This window comes from Quercus robur, chromosome 8 (assembly GCF_932294415.1).
Source record: "Quercus robur chromosome 8, dhQueRobu3.1, whole genome shotgun sequence".
NCBI classification, from domain to species: domain Eukaryota; kingdom Viridiplantae; phylum Streptophyta; class Magnoliopsida; order Fagales; family Fagaceae; genus Quercus; species Quercus robur.
The window spans coordinates 17343762-17368293 of NC_065541.1; the positions used below are offsets into that span (position 1 = coordinate 17343762).

The 24532-nt window shown below is 34.4% G+C and overlaps 1 protein-coding gene and 1 long non-coding RNA gene across 16 annotated transcripts in view; both read left to right on the plus strand.

Annotated features, from left to right (window-relative positions):
* The first annotated feature begins 6683 nt into the window (after positions 1–6683).
* LOC126694824 (F-box protein At3g07870-like) overlaps positions 6684–24532 on the plus strand; it is a 30727-nt gene continuing 12878 nt past the window's right edge. The window contains exons 1-2 of one of the 15 annotated variants that reach the window (XM_050391334.1): positions 7786–8079; positions 16142–16524. In XM_050391334.1, coding sequence (XP_050247291.1) covers positions 7873–8079; positions 16142–16524 — 590 coding nt within the window. In that variant the 5' untranslated portion in view covers positions 7786–7872. Of the gene's footprint in view, positions 6851–7785; positions 9172–11113; positions 11379–15970; positions 16080–16141; positions 17010–24532 lie in introns of those variants that run through there. The other 14 variants (XM_050391335.1, XM_050391333.1, XM_050391336.1 and 11 more) reach the window with 14 other exon arrangements.
* LOC126694831 (uncharacterized) lies at positions 17083–24063 on the plus strand. The gene is made up of 2 exons (XR_007645894.1): positions 17083–17230; positions 23785–24063. It is a non-coding gene; the product is annotated as an uncharacterized LOC126694831 (long non-coding RNA).

Sequence of the window (24532 nt, forward strand, 5' to 3'; positions counted from 1 at the left end):
CTTTTGACATTGATAGTGTAATATTATAACATTACGCTAACGCTATTAACCACTAGGTCCACAAGTAGCTGATATTTTTGGTACTGTTTTTAGCCAACCTTTGTTGACTTTAGCTTTTTTCACCCCAAACCTTATTGACTTGATCTTTGAAAAAACTAGCAAAATAACATCTCGCTTTCATGGTAAGTCATTTTGGGGTGGGGGAAATTGTGAACTCACTATTTTGCTCTATCACGACTTGCCATATGAGTAAGTTGTAGCAAAAATTATAATCATAACATTACTATTTTAAAAAAACAAATATATTGGATTAAACTGAAAACATTGAGAGAAATACTCACGGCAGCCAAACAAAGTGATCTCTCTTGAAAAGTGAAAACAATGTCTTTTTTTTCTTTTTTTCTTTTCATATGTAAAATATTAGATTTGGTTGAGCTTATACTACATTCGTTTACCAATACTAGTAAGTTACCAGTGCAATGTACGGATAATTTTGTAATATTTTATATAAGACGGTTTTAGATAGTGTTGTACATATATTATAAAGAAAAAAGTAAACTAAATTAGAGTAAAGAAACATATACATTTTGAGATATTAAAAATTAATTTAGTAGTTTCACTACATATTTATAGTCTTCTCAAGGTAAGATTTTTTTTTTTTTTTTTAAATCATGCAACCAAAAATAAATGCAAAAGACTAACAAGACCATAAAAATCAACTAATTTGTGTTATGTTCAAATATTTCATACTATGAAATGAAAGTATGTCCAACTCTCTCACTGTCTTCTACTCATCGATACTATGAGCAAGTGTGTATACATGTATCATATAGATGATTCAAAACTATGGTAGAATATAGATTTATATTGCATACCAAATATTCTCTCTACTTATATACCCAAAACAAAAACTATCAAACCAAATTACCCAAACCTAAGTCATATTTAATCCCCTAATTTAAATAGGAAAAAAAAAACTGTAGGGGTTTCGGCGTCTTGATGGTGGTGGGAGGCCAATATGACGGAAGCAGCGACCCCTCAAATTTCTATTTCTCTCTTTCAGGTATTTTATTTTGGCAATATGTAGTGAAACAATGCATTTTATTTAGGTGAAACTACACTACTAGTCACTAAATTTTATCTACTAAGAGCTATTGGTCCCTAAAATTTGAAATGAGCACTATTAGTCCCTAAAGTTTAAAAATCAAGCTTTTTTTATCCCTCTATTAGTTTCTGTTAGTTTTTTTCCTATGTGTCTAACAGAAAAATGAGGTGGCACTTTTTCAAAGATGTAGCTTAATATTATATATTAAAAAATTACATATGATAAATTTTGATTAGAATCCATTTTAAGCAATGGGTTAACCCAATACACCCAGATCAAAAACATACAAAACATCAAACCCGGACTTTGGCCCCGTGGCTATAGGGGTCTCTTCATCTCGTCTGTGTTTCACGCTCAATTGCTTGTGCAATTGTTTCATGTTTGCAACTCTTTTATCAATTTTCAGCTATGCTCCAGGTTTGTGAATTGTGAGTTTCAAATTTTGGAGAAATGGATTGGAAATGTAAAATATAAACAAGCAAAACAATGAATGATTGATTTGTGAAATAGAGTTGGGAGATTTTATTTTTCTTTTTGATCTATCAAGATTTATGACCTGCTATGCTATTGCTAATTGTTAACTATTTCTTAAAAAGCAATTACGTGGCTATGGGAATGGGGATGGAGTAATTAGAAAGGGAAAGAGAAGGGTTCGGAATTTTGGAGCCGCTGTGCAATAGAATTTGCTGCCATGGACTGACGGGGGAAGAATATTGTTATGATTCTCATTGTTACAGCATTCTCATCAACAATTGTAAAAACTTTAGCATTTACAATTTCAAAACACTACTTTTACAATTTTAACACCTCATTTTACAATATACCAAACATCAAACATTCTATTTTTTTTACAATTTCATTTATATATTCTTTCTTTAATATTTTTTTTTTAATTTCTCACTCTCCCTCTGTCTCTCTCTCCCACTATCTCTCCATCTTTCTCAACCCACGGCACAACCCACACCCACAGCTAGCCATTGCCAGCCACCATTGCAACCCAACCTCACCCCAATACCAACAGCCACCACAAAACCCACCACCCACCACAAAACCCACCACCACCCATACCCAACTTAACCCAACCAAACCTATGGCCCATCACCGTCCACGGCCAAAAACCCATTACCAAAACCACACCCACGGCTAAACACCACCGCCCATAACCTCAACCCCCAACCACCAAAATCACAAACAAAAACAAATCCAAAATCAAATCACAAACCCAAAACCAAACCATAAAACTCATACCTACCCACCATCAACCACCACCGGTCCACCGCAAAAAACTATCAAACAAATACCCACCACCACCAGCCCACCAAAAACCATACCCATCCAAAACCAAATCACAAACCCACCACCTAAAACCAAATCACAAACCCACCAAAATATGCCCAAATCGGAACCTAAGGTGTGAGATAACCCAAAACGCCAAATCCATAACCCACACAACCACTGCTGAATCTACCATCAAATCACAAACTAAAAATAAATAAATAAAATAAAATAAAAGAAACCATTGCGATAGAGATCAGCTTGGCTTGATGCTTCGGCCTAGGTTTCATCAGAAAGGGAGGTAGCGACGTCAAGGAGAGAGAGCAAAGAAATGGTTGGCTCAGAGTGAATGAGTGACAGGGAAGAAACAAAAATGAGAAAGATAGAAATAATAAGAAGAAAAAAAGTTGGGCCCCACTTGAATAAAAAAATAATATAAGTTTTACAATTTGTGAATAATGTGGTCTCAAATTTGAGATTACCATGTTAATTTACCATGTTAATTTATTACCATGTTAATTTACAAGATTTTTATAATATAATTGGTAATAACTTTAACTTCTTAAAAAAATGATAATGTAAAAAATTGACATTTGGCTTTTTGTTTTCTTAAAATTTTCATTTTAAAATTAGGTAAATAGTATGTTTTCTAGATGATGTTCATGAGCACTTTAACTAAAAAGTCAAAACTTAAACCCCATTTGGTTGCCGAGAAAGCAAAGGAAAAGAAAAGAAATTTTCAATTTCTGCTAATAAAACGACATCTTATTTACTTATGGAGATGCAAATAATATATTTTCAAATATTTTATTTTATTTTCTAATTAAGGACACTTGATAATTCAAAGGATAGCTTAGATGGCATAAAAATATTATTTTGATATTAATGTTAGATACATCAATTCTTTTTCATGTACCGCTTAATAATAAGAATTATTTTGACACAATACGAAAAGTTTAGAAACAAAATTGACCCAAGTTACAGTCACTAAATTTTCTATGATACTTTGTCCCTTAAAGTTGCATCTGCGTTGTTGGTGATTCTCTCTATGAAGAAACCAGGCTATTTAGGTTGAGGCAGAACTACACCCTCGTTCACCAACATAGATATCACACATTATATCGTTGGCTCGTTGATCTGCCTTCAGGAAAATTTTGGACACATAGTAAACGAACTTGAATAGATCTTAGTACTTGAAATCTTGAACATGAATCCTCCAAACATGTATCCAACAGTTCCGAAGGCTTGGTCCTTCCACAGCAACCATGCCTAGAATAATTACAATTTACAATCCAGATGCTGCCAAGTCACCCATAAGGAGAGAGTGTATTTTCCACTTAATGTCCCAGAAGGTTATGATAGTGATTTGGGTGAGAGAACCCTCTATTTCTCATGCCACTCACTACTACCTTTAATATAAGCACACCCAGGATATCAAATTTCACAAAAAATGTTCCCTCTGTTGCACATATAGCCACTGCACAAAAATCAAATGCCCTACAATTTTTTCTTCTTGTTATTATGATTAGAAAGTTACAAATACAATCTGTAACAGGGGGAAAATGTGAAGCTGCAATTGAATTCAAAGAAATGTATTTCTATAAGAAATTTCATCAAACATATTGTGAGCTTTCTAATTTGGCCAATTTTGTAGTTAGGAATCAAAGTTACACTATAAAAATTAAAGGGGGAAAAAAACAAAATGAAATGAATGATTAAGTTAACGATCATGCTTGGAGTAATTAATAGTGTTCCCATCATGCTTGGATGAAAGGTTGGAAAGCTTTCGGTTGAAATTTCTATTTAACAAAGGGAAATGATTGATTAGGTTTGATAATTTTTGCTTTTCCCCATTGACTTATGTATGTTGATAACTTTTTATTATTATTATTATTATTATTACAAGATAGAAATTCTACTCTAACCTAATGTAAGTGTACATGTGTGTAAAGCGCTCTCCTAAAGACTTGAACTCCAGCCCTTATCCCCCCATACTCCACAAGCACTTATACTTGTGGAGTGATCATCGCACCAAGAATGTGCAGTGGTTATGTTGTTAGCCCTTGAATCTACCATTGCTTGTCTGCAGACATCCTAGACATTAAAATAACCTCTTTTAAAGATTTTGGAGAACAATAGAAAACTCTGACTTCACCAAAGTAGAAAAACAATTTCAAGTAAAATATTCAATTAAACTTTGAATTTAATCAAGACACACACAAAGAGCTGTACTTGGATTTTATCTTGTTAAATATTTTTTATAATTTAATTTTCCCACTAGATCGAAAAAAAAAATTATTTAAAAAAAAAAAAACAAAACAAAACAAATGAAATCAAATTTTTCAATACTTCCATTAACTTTATGAACAACATACTTCCATTAACATTAAGAACAACATGGAATACAAAGCATAGAGTTATAGGGTTAAGTATTGCAAAAATCTAAATGAACCCATGTGTGGTGAATAGGCATTTTTGTGGCTGCCATGACATGAGTACCATCACCATTGCTTGCGTGCAGGCATCCTAGACATTAAAATAACCTCTTTCAAAGATTTTGGAAAACAATAGAAAACTCTGACTTCACCAAAATAGAAAAACAATTTCAAGTAAAATGTTCAATTAAACTTTGAATTTAATCAAGACACGCATGGAAATTGGTGTTAACCCTTGAAAATCTTGTTTCCTTCCTTGTTAATGGCTTCAAATGCATATCCATTCCTTCTAGTCTTCCTGAATCCTGTCTCTTTTTACTGCCAATCTTTATAAGAAGTTGCCATTCTCTAAAGTCAAGTTCCTCAATAAATGAAATCAAGTTAAGCTAGAAAATCATAACGCTTTACCATTAAATATTCTCTCTTTTTACCATTCCATATTTTCTTTTTTCTTTTTATTTATTTATTTATAAATACCATTCTATATCAAACCAAGAACACCAATCAGTTTTTTGTGTAGGCGATGATTGAATCTTAAGAGGCTGTTTGGTTTTTGGTGTTTCCATCACTCATCACTCAAAAATGGTGGGACCCACAGAGAGAAACTTGTTTGAATTTGTTTTCAAGTTTTGTTTCCATCACTCAATTCTTTAATTTTTGAATGATGAGTTATGAAAACTAAAAACATATTTTAGGTGTTTTCAAGTTATGAAAACAGAGTTATGATAGTATTTTTGTAAGTACACACACATTGAGGGACCCACGGTCAGACTTTTTGCTCTCTCCAACATAGTTGTCTTCTTCTTTTTCTTTTTTGTCTTTCATGGTGGGTCTGGATCACATTTCTCTATTCTCTTCTTCTTCTTCTTTTCTTTCCTTTTCACGTTGGTTTCTGGGTTTGGTTGTAGTTTTTTTCTTTTTTCTCTTTTTTCCATTCCTTTTCACTGGGTTTCTGGGCATGGGTTTTTTTTTTTTTTTTTCCCTTTCCACATTGGGTTTCTGGGTTTGGTTGCCTTTTTTTCTTTTTTCTTTTCACTGTTTTGGAAAATCAATGAATCAAAGAGGAAAATACAAGCACCAAACCCATACAAAGGAAACCCATATACCCACAGGTTACAAGCACCAAACTCATTCAAAGATTACAAGCACCAAACCGATATACCCACAGATCAATGCTGATGTTGCCTATCGAAGGTGGAGATTGGCGCTGGGTGGATTTCCTTTGCTGGAGATCGGCGCTATTTGTACTAGAAAAGGAAGAGAGAACCGGTATCTGGGTATTGGGGGAGAGTGATGAAAAAAAAAATAATAATAATAACAAAATAAAAATAAAAATAAAAAGAGAAAAGGGGATGTATACGTGGGTATGGTGCTCAGGCAATGAGTCAGGTATGGGTCCCACAAAAAGTAGAAAAATTTGAGTGATGAGAAGCTGAAAATATGTGCCAAACGTGTGGGGTTTAGAAAATTGGGGTATTTTAAGTGATGAGTGATGAAAATTGAGTGAGGAGTGACGAGTAATGGTTTTTGAAAAACCAAACAACCCCGAAATTTCTTATTCTACCATCAAAGACTACTAGTTAAGCTAACTGAAACCCATAAAGGCAACGATTCAATAACACATATTTAATTTCTATATTCTATTTTTTTGATAACCAATTTATATATTCTCTATCTTCTCAAAAAAAAAAAAAAAAAATCTATATTCTATATTCTCTGGATATTAGATAGACTTAGAACTCAAAACTTAATATGCGATGATTTTTTTTTTTTTTAAATGACTATCTATCACTTGACTCTTTATCGGTTTTCTTTCTCACAATCTCTCGCGTTCGCTAGCTACACTGCCCTCGGGTTTAACATCAAACCCAACCCACCTGGTCGACTCGCTCTCCTCTCCTGTTGTGAGTCTCTCTCTGTTTGAAGGAAGTAGCAATGTCAGACAACTCACCTGAAGTTTCGAAATCCTTAATTGAAGAAGCAATGTGGGCTTCTCTTCCTCTTGAACTCCTACCCCATATTCTCATATGCCTACCTATCAAATCCATCATCAAGTTCACCTTTGTTTGCAAAACATGGAAATCCCTCATCCAAAACCCCACCTTCGTTTCCAACCATCTCCACCACTTCTCTAACAACCTCCTTCTCTTCAGGCTTTGCCCTAAGCCTCTCGCCAAAGCAGTCAAACAACCTAAACGAATCAAAGACGAAAAAGAAGTCTACACTTTACATTGGGACGACAACACCAATTTCCATCAATCTAGGTAAGAGATATAAAAGCTTTTATTGATATAAGCCCATTCCAACATACCAAAATTAAATTAAAGCACACATATTACACAAAAGTATGAACCCTATTCCAGCATACCGAAAACAGGGGAATGAGAGGAAAAAAAAACAAAAACACTATATATGTATCACTTAAAGGAAATAAACTGCACTATGTTGACCTGACGCTACTTACGCATCAATGATAGGAATTAAGAACACGTACACTAGCAAAATACATATAGTTGAGTATGGCTCATTGAGAAAAATTCAATGAAAGCAAAACAATTGAAACAATTTTTTTTTTTTTTTTAATAGTAATCAAATCAATGAAATCAAAATAATTGAAAAACTCATAATTGGGTACAGCTAATTGAGATTAGTAGTAGCGTGAGAAAGGAGCAGCAAAGAGAGAGCAAAAATATTGGTATGGCTAATTGAGAATAAAAATGGCTAAAATTTAAGGAGTAACTTAGGAGTTTCAATAAAATTTTAATTAAATCTAAATTAATTTCCTCCTATCCCCCCAATTTGGGTGAACAAAAATTTGAAATTTTAATAGAAAATGAGGGAATGAGTGATTTCTTATAACAATTCAATTTCCTTCTGCTTAAACTCACAAATAAGAGAATAAATTTTCCATTTCCTTCGATAAACTCCCAAACGAATAAACTCTCAAACAAGACGATAAACTTTTTATTTTATTCTATTTTCTCGTGTCACTTTCTCTTTACTTTTTTCTATAAACCCTAAACCCCTTTTCTTTCTCTCTCTTTGAAGGTAGAGGCAATGTCTGACAACTTACCTGAAGTTTCGAAATCCATCACTGAAGAAGCATTGTGGGACTCTCTTCCTCATGAAATCCTAACCCACGTTTTCCTACGCCTACCCATCAAATCCATCATCACTTGCACCTCTGTCTCCAAAACATGGAAATCCCTCATCCGAAACCCCTCTTTCATTTCCACTCATCTTCACCACTCCTCCAACAACGACCTCCTCCTCTTCAGACTCTGCCCTAAGCCTCTCGCCAAAGCAGTCAAACAACGGGAACGAATCGGAGACGAAAAAGAAGTCTACGCTTTACATTGGGACGACAACACCAATTTCCATCAATACACCACCTTTGACGACTTCCCTTTCCATGGCCAAAGTGCTACTGGAGTATTCCGCGTGGTTGGTACTTGTAATGGCTTGATTTGCCTAGCTGATGATTTAAACACTTATGCTTATAATTTCATTCTCTGGAACCCTTGTGTTAAAAAATATGTGCAACTTCCTACCCCCAATTTCTCCTTCAGGACTACCGGTCCCTACACCGCGGCTGTTGGGTTTGGGTTTGATTCCAAAACCAATGACTATAAGGTCGTGAGGTTTGTCACTCCTGAGGATGATGACTTCGATGAGGGTAAATCTACACCCAAGGTTGAGGTCTACTCACTTGCCACTGGGAAATGGAGAGTGGTTACTGCTCAATGTCCCAAATGTGCTGTTCGTGATACAATGTTGGTCTACCTACGCCTACAGGCTTTTGTCAATGGGGCTTTGCATTTGGTTTGTTACAAGACAACTCCAGAAATCAGATTTCTCCACTTTGTTTTGGTGTTTGATTTGGAGGATGAGGTCTTCCGCGAGATACCACTGCCTAAGCATTCCGATATGTTCTATTGGAAGTGGGTATCTATTTTGGCATATGGGAATTCCATTGCCGTGATCGAACCTGGGTATTCTGTTGACACTCTCGATATATGGGTGTTGAAAAACTATGTGGATGCGTCATCATGGACCAAAATTATAAGTTTGGATGCTCAAGCGCCCCCACAGGACATACCAAGGCCACTTTCAGGTTTTTACAGAGTGAAAATACCTAGCCTAAAAGCTTTTAGAAAGAGTGGTGAGGCTATATTGGAAACATATAAAAAACGGCTAGTCTCGCGGAACCTTGAGACCCAAGAGGTTAAAGATCTTGGGATTACTGGATCTAAGTATAGTTTTGTTGATCCTTACATTGAGAGTCTAGTTTTGCTAGACAAACCCGACCTTGCAGTTACTTACTAAGGGAAAGAAAGAGGGCCAACAAGAGGCAAGGTGCATTTTATTTTCATGGTTTTCCGTTTTGTTCTTCATATATACTTGGCATTCATTATAAGTTAGATATGATTTTAAATACTATAAATTCTTATTGTTGATTGATTACCTTAATTGAGTGGATTTATGTTTAGGATAGATAGCTTATCAAGGTTTTGCTTGCTGTCAATAGCGTGTATACTTAACTATCAAAAAACAAAGTGGCAACTTTTAGCATGTTTATTTATCAAGTGGTTGAAAATAAATGGACACTGAATTTCATGCCTCCTGCCACTAATAATTTACATTATATAGATAGATTTACTCAACTTTTTCTTTCTCGATAATGTTATGGCAACCTCTTTTAATTTCATGTTTTCAAACTGGCACTAAATGTTCTTCATGATCTCCTTGGATTATTAAAAGAATTTCTTAATATGTCAATTGTGATCTTATTATGCTAAAGATATTGTCATGCCGAGAGTCTTGTAACTCAACTGGTTGGCACCTCCTGGTATGTTCAAATCTCTCCTCCCTTGTTGTAACTATTGAATTATCAAAAAAAAAAAAAGACAAGATACTGCTTGTACATTTTAAATCTTCTATCGCCTCATATGCCTATCTTCTTTCTGAAAAAGATACCCATATAACAATTTTCATGAGCAAAGCAGCTCAGCAATGATTATTGTTTGCTTTGGGTGGTTAAGAATTGAAAGGGACTTGTTTTTAAACCTCATTTTGAAAACATGTTGATGGACAAATCAATCCTTGGTTCATAAGAGTGGTCTTTTACTGTAGTAATGAGATCTCTGATCTGATACATATCAAAAGAAATCAATGAGATCTTTGATAATTTGTGATTGATGCTTGGCAAGAGATGGTGGTTCAATTTGTGGTTTTTGGATATTTATGGAGCATGCTAAGCTGTAGTCATGTGAAACCTTTTTTATTTAGACATCCCTCTCATCCACCCCAACCTGGTGATGGTGAGCATGCTAACTTTTGCATCTAGTTTCTTTCACTGCTCCTCCATTTAGGTGGTTGTGCCCCTACTTTGTAACTTTTTCTGGTTTGGAAGCAGCAATAGGATGTAGTCATGCGAAACAACCTTTTTTTATTTAGACATCCCTCTCATCCACACCAACCTGGTGATGTTGAAATTCAATCCCGAAGAAATTTACCAAAAGGCTAAGCTATCACCTTTTTCTTTGTGATATGTATTGCTGAAATTTACTTTCATCTTAAAACATGTTAATGTTCTGTTTTTTCTTTTTTCTTTTTATAGACAAGTTAATGTTCTGACTTTGTTCTTTAGGCCAAGGTTATGTTTAAGAGGAAGGTTAAATATTTCTCTTAAACAATCGAAGAATGAGGATATTGGTGGTATGGATAAAAAGAGTACAAGGGTGATCAATTTTTGTTGAGCAAGGGATAAAAGCCTGCATATAAGACACATTGAACACTTAGGGATGTATTTTAATTATTTAAAAAAAAAAAAAAAAAAAAAAAACCCTTAACTAACAACCAAGAATTTATTCATGAGAGCGTGTTGAAGGATGATAACAAACCTCAATTCAAACATGTGTTTTGTGGTTGTCTACTCGGCTTTGGTTTTACTTTGAAAATTTTCTTTTGGTAGTGCAATATTTCTATTCTCTAATTTTCTTTGGTAGCACAGTGTCTTCTCTTTACAATTGTCCTATGTTTAAGTAGCAAAATATCTTCTTACTATATATGGCCTGGGAATCTGCTTAGAACATTTACCTATGTCCCCCATTCACTTTGGTCCTCATGTTCATTTGGTAAAGGGTTGGAGTATTTCTTTATTTTTACATTTCGAAAAACCACAAATCTTGGTGTAGGTTTTTTTCCATAATGTTACAAAATTGATTATTATATTTTTATCTTCTTATGGTATTAAATCACAAAAACGAATGCACTCACAGTTTTTAAATTCTTGCAGGACTTTGTGCAATCATGGATGTTGATGAGCTGTACATAACAGACTTCAACTCAGAGAAAGAAAAGAGTCAACAAAGTCTTTTGATGGTGTGTGGTTATTTAGCGTTGGCATTAGTTTATTATGTCAAAATAGATTGTAGTTAGAACTTTAAAGGAGTTTATTTTGTTAAACTAACTTGGGCTACACCACTCTTATGTTAGTATTTCTGGATGATTTGAAGTTTGGTTTCTGTGCATTTACAAAAATGATTTAGCACTATATTGTATGCCATGCGCATTATGTGTGTGTGTTAAATTTCCCCTTGCTTTACATCTATCCAATGGGTGTAAAGGTATCTATGGAAAAATTCTATAAATCTGTCTTTTAATCTTAGGATGTGTACATTTATGATGATAGGAAGGAGTGATGCATATTGCCACTGAGTTTGTCTAGTTTTGTATGTTGTGCAGTCAATACACAATCAAGTAAATAATGCGTACTGCCTTGTTAGTTGTAAACCATCTGACGCCTACTACAGTCTGTGTTTGTGTCTGATATTGTTTGTTTTGCTGCTGCGGGGTCCAATGTAGTGAGTTGCCTGTGCTACTATATTTGCTTGCTGCTGTTGTGTTAATTGGCCTGTTGCCGGTTATGCTTGCTTCATCTGTGTGTTGGTCAACTGCCTGTAGTGCAGTCTGCTGCCTCTGCGGTTCTATGTATTGTTGTATTCTATCTTATTTGTTATTTAGCAGTGTTAGCAGATCCTGAGATTTGAATACTAGGATAGGTAATTGCATGTAAACTGTTTGGCTGATGCATATCAAGAGTGCATGTCATCAGTTAGTTATTGGTCCATCTTCATAACTAGCCAAATTAGAGGTTATTAGTGATAGCATACTGTTAGATGCTAGCTGGTTGTTAGTTAGGGAAGTGGTTTGGGCAAATCTTGACTTGTACTCAACTAGCTCGAATCTGTCACTTCACTATTTCGTTTGCACACACAATCAGGTTCTTAATACTAACATCCATGGCAAGGCTGTCGTGAAGCAATCACCTGTGATCGGTTTAAAAAATTTGAAATGTTTTAATGCTCATAAAGACACTAGGATTTTCTTATTTAGTTCAGTAGGGTGTGTGCATTGTTCCATGATTCTCTTTTTGTACTCTCATTGCTTTGACTTGTGCTCTCCAAAAATTTATGGACAGTCTTCTAAGCTATTCCGGAGGAGTTGGGAAAACCAATTGCTATGACTGAGAATTTCATTCAAAAAAGTTTTCTTCGCCCTCACAAACTAACATCAATGGTATCTCTTTGCTTCTAAAAGATGTAACATTTTTAAAAAGTTTACGTGACCTAGCTTTTTCTTTAATGCCCAGTAAGAACTTGATATTTCTAAACAAGACCAAAGCCCCCGCAGTGCCCCCTTCATACTACCACAATAATACTGTGTGTGAAAAAGTTCTAAACAACAACGATTGTAGCCAAACCAAATAAAGGTAATTTTGTAACTTTTTTCTTGATTTCAAGTCCTACTTATGGTTGATTGCCTGTTTCAATTAAGTACTTGGATATATTTTCTGTAATAAAACCACTCAAAGAGAATGGTTGCAGCTCTTCTTCTCTTCCAAGGTGTGAACCAGACCAAATAATTCAAATCCCTAGTACTGTGACTGTCGATCCTAAATCTACTATTTCCTAGGTGCTACACTTTAGGTTTCTCAATTAAATCAACCACATAGTTGATTGACCAATGACTTACATGGTTGAATTTATTCTCCTTTTAAATAAAAAAAATGACATTTTTTATTTTGCATTGATCATATAACTATATGCTTGAACTTAATTTGAGAACCTAAAGTACAATCTCCAAGTGTATCTGGCTTTATTTTTTTTTTACTCATAAAAATGGTATCTGCCTAAGCCTTGGGCCTTTTCTGGGTGTAGACTGTCTGTTGTGGCCCTTCGGCCCCCCTTCAAAGCAGTCAAGGTATATATCCTTGATGCTGAAAATAGAAGAAGAAAGAGGAGGTATACTAAAAGCTTTAAATGCAGGACTTGACAGGCATCAACATGCAATGACTAATGGTAAATTTTGGTTTCTCTAGTTCAATAATATAATTGTTTATTTAAAACTTAGGTACCAAAATGAACGAATGAGGTAAATTATAAACTGTCACCAGCTTCCAATTGAAATCTAAATTTGTATGCGTGGGTACTTTTTTTTTTTTTTATTATTCAATATTCAAATCCAACTTTCCCTATCATCACTATATATATATATATATATATATATAGAAAATTTAGAACAAAAGCCCATTGAGTTCTATATCAAACGATAGCGGGCACCTTATAACTATGGTTTTCAGAACCGGACCGGACCGGGAGGTTGGACTGTGAAAACCCGGATGAAAACTAGTTTTTTAAGCCTAAAGAACCGGATTTTTTGTTAATTCCGTGAACCCTTAAAACCAGGGTTGGACCGTACGAACCAGTGAGAACCGTGCGGTCCAACCCCTTAGCAATTTTTTTTTTTTTTTTTTAAACAACTTAACACAATTTTATTCTACTTAATTAAATTATCCATCTCTTACAAGGAATAAAAAAAATTTAACCAAAATCCTTCAAAGATATTCAACTTTACTTCAAAAATTAATCATAAATTTTAATGTTTTCATGGTTATTATTATTTTTTTTATTAACTTTCTTATTTAATTATTAAATATATACTTAAAAATCATTAAATTTCCCTCACACATATAGATATATTGTCAATTTTGCTAGTTTTATAAATTTAATATCTATATTTAGGATTTAATTAATTATTAAATTAATTATGATGTCATCACGGTTTGACCCCGGTTCGACCTTAAAAACTTTGAACCTCTCTCTTTTACGGTTCAATGAACGGTCCGAGTCTGAAAACCTTGCTTACAACAACCATCGTCAAATGTAGTACATTTAATGTAGCCATCACAATAGACAACTACCACAAACATGATAATGCTTAGCAATGTGCATATGGCTTTAAGACTTTTTGAAGCGGATTTCTGATGAGAACAAAGTCACAATTATGCTAATTGTCATACTAAAAAAATCACAAGAAACTTGTAATTCACTAAGAATAATAAGAACCAGCTACTCATTAGTGTTTGGAAATGTAGGTGATTTAACATTTTATCCTTTGAGCAGCTATCATGATAAATCTAAAAAAAAAAACCCTCCACAGACAATTACTTGAATGCCATCAGTAAATAACAATTACTTTAATCTACCATTGCTTTTTGTACATTCATCTTGGACAAGAAAATAGTCCCTCTAGACTCCAAGCACTTTGTGCATTGGAAGTGCCAAGAGTAAATAAATCACAATGCCACAACAACAAAATTGCATCCGTACATATTAATATAGATACGACATCATTTTTGAACTCAAGTTTAATATGCATTGATTTAAAAAAAAAAAATTAATTTCTTTCTATTTGCTTATATCTTGATTTTTTTTTTCTCTCTTAGTCTTACTTTCACAGCTTCTTTGATGAGCTAGCTAGGGATTTACTTCCGATCCCTAAAGATAACCAATATGATGCCAAAGACAACGAACTCCCACTAAAAGATTAACATGATTACATATTTTGAAAATCTAATAGTCGAATTGAATTTTTTTGATGTTCTAATATACACGTCAATTTTCATGTTAATCAAATATTATTTACTATTTGATCCAAGAACATAATTTTTATGCATACAAAAACTTAAAATTTAAACATTTGATTGATGACTTAGCTATTAATATTTGATTTTCTTGAATTTTGCAAGCAATGAAGATATACTAAGAAAATATAATTTAATGATGGATTTGACAAAATTCATATCCAATATAAATATATTAAGTCAGGGGATTTGTCATAATTCATATCTAATATAAATATATTGAGTGCAAGTTTTAGCTAAATTTTGTTTTGTATGTTGATAGTCTTTTTAATCTTCTATTGCTTTTCGTACATGCATCTTGTACAAGAAAATAACACCTCTAGACTTCAAGCATTTTGTATATTGGAGATGTCAATTTAGTTATAAGGTCCTTTGGCACTGTACTTAAATTTTATAGTGTTAAATCTAATCTTTTCACTGGATCAAGAAAATAATTGAAAGCAAGTTAAGTTAGAAAATTATAATGCTTTACCATATTAAACCTTAAACAAAAAGGAATACAACGAATTACTCCTTGATTATTGGTGATCAGGAACGGTGTGGAAGTGAGTCTACTGACTAGTGAGGAATGACCGAATGAGAAACAAAATAAAATTACAGAAATATCAGAATCTAAATTTTATTGTCCCACTTTTCTTGCTTCATTTTATGCTCCACCAATAAAAATTTGCTGCATGTTCACCTAACTAATTAAATACTACCATTATTGACTTTTAATACTACCATTAACTAATTAAATATTACCATTATTGACTTTTAATACTACCATTTTATAGAATGAAACAGAAAAAGTATGATAGAAAATTTAGACTCGAAAGATCACGGCACAAATCGCAATGCCACAAGTGAAAGCCCACGAGTCCGCAACAACAAAATTGCTTCCGTATTGATTCTTTAAAAAATAGAAAAGCATCCATACAATTAATATGGATAAGACATCGTTTTAGTACACAAGTTTACTATGCGTTGATTCTTTTCTAGGTTTCTCCCTCTCTCTGAGTCTCATCACTTACACAGCTCCTCTGATGAGTTAGCTAGGGATTTAGCTCCGATCCAACCCGCCTGGTGGTCTACTCACTCTCACTCTCTCTTTCCTTTTACAGTTACTACTTCTTTAAACCCCTAATCTCTCTCTTTTGAAGGTAGCAGCAATGTCAGACAACTTACCTGAAGTTTCGAAATCCATCACCGAAGAAGCAATGTGGGACTCTCTTCCTCATGAAATCCTAACCCACGTTTTCCTACGCCTACCCATCAAATCCATCATCACTTGCACCTCTGTCTCCAAAACATGGAAATCCCTCTTTCATTTCCACTCATCTTCTCCACTCCTCCAACAACCTCCTCCTCTTCAGACTCCGCCCTGAGCCTCTCGCCAAAGCAGTCAAACAATTGAAACGAATCGGAGACGAAAAAGAAGTCTACGCTTTACATTGGGACGACAATACTAATTTCCATCAATACACCACCTTTGACGACTTCCCTTTCCATGGCCAAAGCGGTACTGAAGTATTCCGCGTGGTTGGTACTTGTAATGGCTTGATTTGCCTAGCTGATGATTTATCATACACTTATGCTTATAATTTCATTCTCTGGAACCCTTGTGTTAAAAAATACGTGCGACTTCCTCACCCCAATTTCTCCTTCATGACTACCGGTCCCTACACCACGGCTGTTGGGTTTGGGTTTGATTCCAAAACCAATGACTATAAGGTCGTCAGGTTTGTCACACCTGAGGATGGCGACTTCGAAGAGGGTGAATCTTCACCCAAGGTTGAGGTCTACTCACTTGCCACTGGGAAATGGAGAGTGGTTACTGCTCAATGTCCCAAATGTGCTGTTCGTGATGCAATGTCGGTCTGCCAACGCCTACAGGCTTTTGTCAATGGGGCTTTGCATTTGGTCTGTTACAAGAGAACTCAATTTCTCTACTTTGTTTTGGTGTTTGATTTTGAGGATGAGGTCTTCCGTGAGATACCGCTGCCTAAGCATTCCGATATGTTCTATTGGAACTGGGTATCTATTTTGGCATATGGGAATTCCATTGCGCTGCTTGAACCTGGGTATCTTCTTCACACTCTCGATATATGGGTGTTGAAAAACTATGCAGATGCGTCATCATGGACCAAAATTATAAGTTTGGATGCTCAAGCGCCTCCACAGGACATATCAAGGCCACCTTCAGGTTTTTACAGAAAGAAAATACCTTGTGCAAAAGCTTTTAGGAAGAGTACCGAGGTTATATTGGAAACATATAAAAAAAGGCTTGTCTCGCGAAACCTTGAGACCCAAGAGGTTAAAGACCTTGGGATTACTGGATCTAAGTTTAGTTTTGTTGATCCTTATGTTGAGAGTCTAGTTTTGCTAGACAAACCCGACCTTGCAGTTACTTACTAAGGGAAAGTAAGAGGAACAACAACAGGCAAGGTGCATTTTATTTCCATGCTTATTTTTATAGTTTTCCGTTTTGTTCTTCATATATACTTGGCATTCATTATGAGTTAGAGATGAATATATTGCTGATTGATTACCTTAATTGAGTGGATTTCTATTTATGATAGATAGCCTATCAAGGTCGTGCTTGCTGTCAATAGCATGTATACTCAACTATGAAAAAACCAAGTTGTTTGTGTTGATTATCAACTTTTAGCACGTTTATTTACTAAGTGGTTGAAAATAAATGGGACTGTGAATTTCATGTTTCTTGCCACTTATAATTTATATTATATAATAGATAGATCTACTCAACTTTTTCTTTCTTGATAATGTTCTGGTGACCTCTTTTAACTTCATGTTTTCACAATTGCATTAAATGTTCTTCATGATCTCCCTGGATTATTAAAAATGTATTATTAATACATTTTTCTTAATCTGTCAATTGTGATCATAGTATGCTAAAGATATTGCTTGTACATTTTAATTGCCTCATATGCTATTCTTCTTACTGAAAGGATTCCCGGAGCACCATATTCATGGGCAAAGTAGCTCATCAATAATTATTTCTTGCTTTGGGTGATTAAGAATTGAAAATAACTTGTTTACAAACCTCTTTTTGAACTTATTTTGTTATCACTTTTTCCTTAGCATCGTTTGAATATTTTTATCCCAATAAAGTGGTTATGCTTAGATGTATTTTTTTGTTGACTCCATTTTATTCCATTGTTCATCTTCTTCCCTCTTTTAATATTTTGTGAATGAGTTAGTATAATTTTTTACACAATTGTTTAAAGTAGAAGTAAAAACCAACTAGTATAGACCCTTATGCAAGAATTGGGGTCTCACATTGGCTTTAATGGGATGTAGTTCAATGTCTTTGCAAGTATGGTAGTTTTAATGGGATATTTTTTTCTTTGTCAGAATGTCGTCTCAAACTTACAAGATTTGGTTACTACTGTTTCTATAAATGTATAAGCACTCGTGTTTGGTAATTGGTTTTGCCCCTATTGTAGCTCACTAATAAATATATTCACTTATTTGGAATGGAAAATCCTAGAAGTCCATAGATAGTTAGCATCTTTTTAGCCTTTTAATTTTATGTAATTGAAAACATGTTGGTGGACAAATCAATCCTTGATTCATAAGAGTGATTTATTAATGTAGCAGTGAGGTTGGTGTCAAAAATCAAAAGCTACAACCCCCCAAAATTTAGGTTGTCGTTTTCCTATTGCATAAGATTTCTTGTTTTGCCTGTTTGGGTGATTGTTTCTCTGCTATGTAACTTTTGCTGATTTGGATGCAGCAACAGGCTGTAGACTTTAGAAGCATTTCCCTATAGTCATTCCTCTCACCCCATACCAACCTGGTGAAGGTGAATCTCAATCCATAATCGTAACACCACTCCCAAAAAAAAAAAAAAAAAAAAAAAAAAACTCCCAAGAAGCTAAGTTGGAAACATTTTCTCAATGATTTATAATGTTGAAAATAATTTCATCTTATACAGTTGATGACATTTATTTTATTTGTGTTGTTTCTTTTACTAAGAATTTTGTATATATATATTTTTTTGATAAGTAATAAATTTTATTGATATAAAAAAGGGACACCCTAGTATGTAGGGAGTGTACTAGTGGTCAACAAAAATTACAAGAATCAAGAAAGGAAGAGAATGATTGGTTTCACAAAGTAGCCAACCAATCAAATAAAGTCCTAAAGAAAAAAAGCTTGAGGTCTGTTATGGATCTTTCATTATCTTCAAAACAGCTACTATTCATTTCCCTCCAAAGACACCACATTAAGCAATGGGGAACAATTAACCTAGGTTGCACGGACACGCCATTTTTGGCGTCGTGTCGGTGTCGGACACGTGTCGGACACCGGAACGGGTACGACTCGCCAAATTCCGGTGTCCGGCGAGTGTCTCTTTTTTTTTTTTTTTTTTTCGCTTCTCCGACACGGCTCCGACACGCCAGCGGTGAAAAAAAAAAAGGAAATCACAGATTTTGACTTACCAATACCATTGATTTTGTGAAACAACAAGCCTGAGAAGTCCCGAAACCCACATCTCAAGTTCTCACTTCTCAACCCACCCACCCTCTGCTCTGCCCGCTGCTGCCGCTGCCCTCTGTTCCTCGCCGGAGCTAGATCGGGCCGATCGGCGAGCTCCATCGACGTCGACGCCGTGTTTGTCCCTTCCGATCTGTCTCTCTCTCGGCGTCAGGTCCTACCTCTTTAAGCTTCTCTCTGTTTTTTCTTTTTTTTCAGATATTCGGCCATTTGGTTTGGGTGAATGACTGAATGGGTTAGTGGGTTACTTATAACGCGTTCTTTTTTTTTAATCCCACTCTCACTGTCCCGTTACTGTGTTTCTTTACTCAGCCCTTCAGCCTTTTGTTTTGCCTCAAATTATAATGTTTATTATAAATGGGTCCTGTTAACAAATCTATTTTTGAAAATTTTTTATTAAGAATTAAAAAAGTTGTCAAACTTTTTTTAATTTCTGATAAACTTTTTTCAAAATTGGTTTAGTATTTTGTGCCCTTAGGATACATATTAGTAAAATCCATTATATATTTAGTGATTTTTGTTTTTGTATGTCCTGCTATAGTTTTATTTATTTATTTATTAAAGTTAAATATTATAGGTGATTTTACTAAAATGAATATTGAAAGTGAAAAATCAGCTCAGTCAGTTGCCTAATTTAAATTCTAGACATAAACGTATTTTATGTCTAAAAATATTTAAAAATATGCCTAAATATAAAATTTAATTAATTATTTAACCGCCGTGTCCCCGCCGTGTCGTGTCCTTATTTTTAAAAAATTGGCGTATCCCTGTGTCCGTGTCCGTGTCGTGTCCGTGTCCGTGTCCGTGTCCGTGCAACATAGCAATTAACCATATATGACCATTTCTATGACGACCAAATCTGCCTTGTCAACAAGCTAGAAGTCCCACAACAGACTGTGGCATAGCCCAGCTTACTCCAAATAAACCCAAAAACATAGACCATAAATCCATAGCAACCGGACAGTGAAGAAATAGATGGTCAAGAGAGTTGGAGAGAGTAAGAATTTTGTATATTTCTACTCTCTTAGTTTCTTCTGGAACACATGTCTTCTCTTTATGATCGCCCTTTGCTATTTTGCTAGATTTCTTTTTATTAAATAATTGCTGGCTTTGGAGCCTGCTTAGATCATTTACCCTGGTCCCTGATCCCCCTTGGTACACTTGTTTTTGTGGTAAAGGTTTGGAGTGTTTCTTAATATGTACCTAGAAAACCTTCAAGTATCGGCGTAGATTTTTTCCATATGATACTCCACTGATTTGTGTTATTTTATCTCCTTTTTCTTTTAGCATAAATCAATAAATGTCCGATTACTTATTAAAAAATAAATCTACTTCTGCTATAAGATCACAAACAATCATGGTTGGTAATGAGCTATGGATAAGTAATAGACATTATCTCAGCTAAAGAAAAGATTCAACAAAACTTTTTGATGGTGTTTATTTTCTTATTATTGGCTTGATTTTCTTTTGTGAAATTGTGTTGTAGTTTTTATAATGTTAAACTCCATTTTGTTTACACCATTCTCAGCATTTCTGGATGATTTGCAGTTTGGTTTCAGTGTGCTTACAAAAATGATGGAGTGCTTAATTGTGTCTGCCATGCTTCATGCTTGCATTGGGATGAAGATGCTTGCCAATGCTCTTTGTGTGTGTGTATTGTATTTGACTTAAAAACATTTGGTTACTAAGGTTTCTATAATTCTGGAAGTTGATAGGTTGTTAGCATCTTTCTAGCCTTTTATATTTCGGTAGTTGAAAACATGTTGATCGACAAATCAATCCTTGGTTCATAAGAGTGATTTCTGACTGTAGCAATGAGATATGTGATAATATATGATTGTTGCTTTGCAAGAGATTGGTTTTTGGATATATGATTGTTGCTTTGCATCTAGCTCATTTCACGATTCCCCCATTTAGGTACTTGTGCCTCTACTTTGAAACTTTTCCTGGTTTGGAGGCAGCAATAGGCTGTAGTCATGCGAAGCCTTTTTTATTTAGACATCCCTCTCATCCACACTAACCTGGTGATGGTGGAATTCAATACCAAAAAAATTTACCAAAAAGCTAAGCTAGCACCTTTTTCTTTGTGATATGTTTTGCTGAAATTTATTTTCATCTCATACCAAGTTAATGTTTAGAGCATGTTTGGATTCAATATTTTGATAACTCAATTCTCAGTTTCCATAACTCATAACTCAGAAATAGTGGGACCCATAGCAAAAAGGTTGTTTGGCCAAACGATAACTCTGATTCATAACTCTGTTTCCATCATTCAATTCTCTGATTTTTGAGTTATGAGTTATGGAAACTGAAAATAACCAAAGGCTGTTTTCAGTTTCCATAACTCATAACTCAATGGCATTTTCGTAAATAAACACACATGGAGGGACCCACAGCCACAACTTTTAACCACCTTTTGACTTTTTTTTTTTTTTTTTTTCACTTGATCGGTCTTCAGTTCTGGGTTTTTTTTTTTTTTTTTTTTTTTTTTTTTTTTAAGCTTCAGTGAGTTTGGGTACTGAAAACCAAAAAAAAAAAAAAAAAAAAAAAAAAGAGAAAAAGTTACACCGGCTGACAGGTATGGGCCCACAAATAGTGTGAAAAATATTGAGTGATGTAAATTGGGTGATGATGCCAAACGGGTGTGAAAAATTGAGTGATGAGTGATGAGTGATAGAAATTGAGTGATGAAAAATGGTTGGCCAAATAGGCTCTTAGTTTTTTATTTTATTACTAGAACAAGTTAACGTTCTTAGTTTGTTATTTAGTTCAAAGTTATGTCTTAGAGGAGGGATAAATATTTCTCTTAAGAATGAAGATATTGGTGTTATAAACATAAAGAGTATATGGGTGATCAATTATTGTTGAGTAAGGGGCACTAGCCTGCACATAAGACACATTCAACACTAGGCCAATTTAGGTCTGCATTATGTTTCATGTTTCACCTGTTTTGGTGGTTGTTTCTGTGCGATGTAACTTTTCCTGATTTGGTGGCAGCAACAGGCTGTGCGATGTTTCACCTTTCCTTATAGTCATTCCTCTAACCCCACACCAACCTTGTGAAGGTGAAACTCAATCCATAATCCAAACACAACTCCCAAAAAAAAAAAAAAAAATCTGTCAAGAAGCTAAGTTGGAAACTATTCTCAATGATTTATAATACTGAAAATTATTTCATCTTATATAGTTAATGACATATTTTGTATTTGTGTTGTTTCTTTTACAAAGAATTTTGTATATTTCTACTCACTTAGTTTCTTTTGGAACACACGTCTTCTATTTATGATCGCCTTTTGTTATTTTGCAAAATTTCTTGTTACTTCTAAAAAGACTCAAAAAGAATTGAAAATGACTATTGCTTGCTTGCTTTGTCAGGTTAAGAACTGAAAATGACAGTTCCTTGAAAAAAAAAAAAAAAAAAAAAAAGACTTGTTTATAAACCTCTTTTTGAAAACATGTTGATGGACAAATCAATCCTTGGTTCATATCAAAAGAATGCAATGAGATCTGTGATAATTGTGATTGTTTCTTGGCAAGAGATGGTGGTACTGTTTGTGGTTTTTGGATATATTTTTCTTATTATGGAGTATGCTGACATTTGCATCTAGTTTTTTTCATTGTTTCCCCATTTAGGTGGTGGTGCCTCTACTTTGTAACTTTTCCTGGTTTGGAGGCAGTAATAGGCTGTAGTCTTGTGAAGCCTTTTTTTATTTAGACATCCCTCTCATCCATACCAATTAACTTGGTGATGGTAAAATTCAATCCCGAAATTTTTTTACCAAAAAGCTAAGCTAGCACCTTTTTCTCTGTGATATTATTGCTGAAATTTATTTTCATCTTAAAACAAGTTAATGTTCTTTTTTTTTTTTCTTTTTTTCTTTTTCTCTATTATAAACAATTTAATGTTCTTTGTTTGTTCTTTAGGTCAAATTTACGTTTTAGAGGAGGGTTAAAATTTTCTCTTAAACAATTTAAGAATGAGGGTGATATGAATGAAAAGAATATATGGGTGATCAATTATTGCTGAGCAAGGGACAGCAGCCTAAACATAAGACACATTAGAGATGTATTTTTTTTAATCGAAAAAAACCCTTAACTAACAACCAGGGATGTAATTATGAATGTGTGTCAAGGGATGATACAAACTTGGACTCAAATTCGTGTTTTGTGGTGGTCTAGTTGGCTTTGGCTTTACTTTGAAATGTTTGTTTTGGTTGTGCGATATTTCTATTCTCTGATTTTCTTTGAGAGCACGGTGTCTTCTGTTTACAATTGCCTTGTGTTAAGTGGAAAAATATCTTCTTATTATATAATTTCTGGCTTGGTAACCTGCTTAGAACATTTACCTCGGTCCCCCATTCACCTTGGTGGACATGTTCATTTGGTAAAGGCTTGGAGTATTTCTTAATTTCATTCTGAAAACCCACAAATCTCGGTGTAGGATTTTTCTACATTGTTACTAAACTGATTTCTTGCAGGACGTTGAGGAATCATGGAAGCTGATGAGCTGTACATAAGTAACAAACTTTAACTCAGTGAAAGAAAAGAGTCAACAAAGTTTCTTGGTGTTGTGTAATTAGTGTTGGCATTAGTTATTATGTCAAAATGGATTGTAGTTATAACTTTAGAGGAGTTTATTTTGTTAAACTAATTTGGGCTACACCACTCTTATGTTAGTTTTTCCGGATGATATGAAGTTTTGTTTCAACGTGTTTACAAAAATGGTAAAGCACTATATTGTCTGCCATGCTTTCATTGTGTGTGTGTGTGTGTTAAATTTCTCCTTTTTCAGTGATTAGATAGCAGTTACATCTATTCAATGGGTGTAAAGGTATCTATGGAAAAATTCTATAAATCCGTCTTTTAGTTTTAGGATATGTACATTTAAGATGATAGTAAGGATTGATTACATGTTACACCCAAAAGCTGAGCAACTGCTGTCTGAGCTGCCCTGGGTGAATCCAAATACCAAATAGTGAGGTTTCTTAAATTTCTTTTGTTGAGAAGAATTAAGTGTTTGATTGTTGCTGATGGTGAATACTTCAGATGGATATGTGAGTAGGTTGTTCTGGTTGGCTATACACACACTTGTCCCTGGGGTCTTCTTGTACCATATGCCCAAATAACTGCTCTTGTTTCCTAAAGAGAAGAAGCCTAGTTTAAAAACTTGGCCTGAGGAAGCAAAGTTTGGACACCTCTAATCGATTGCCTGGGACTATGGTGTCA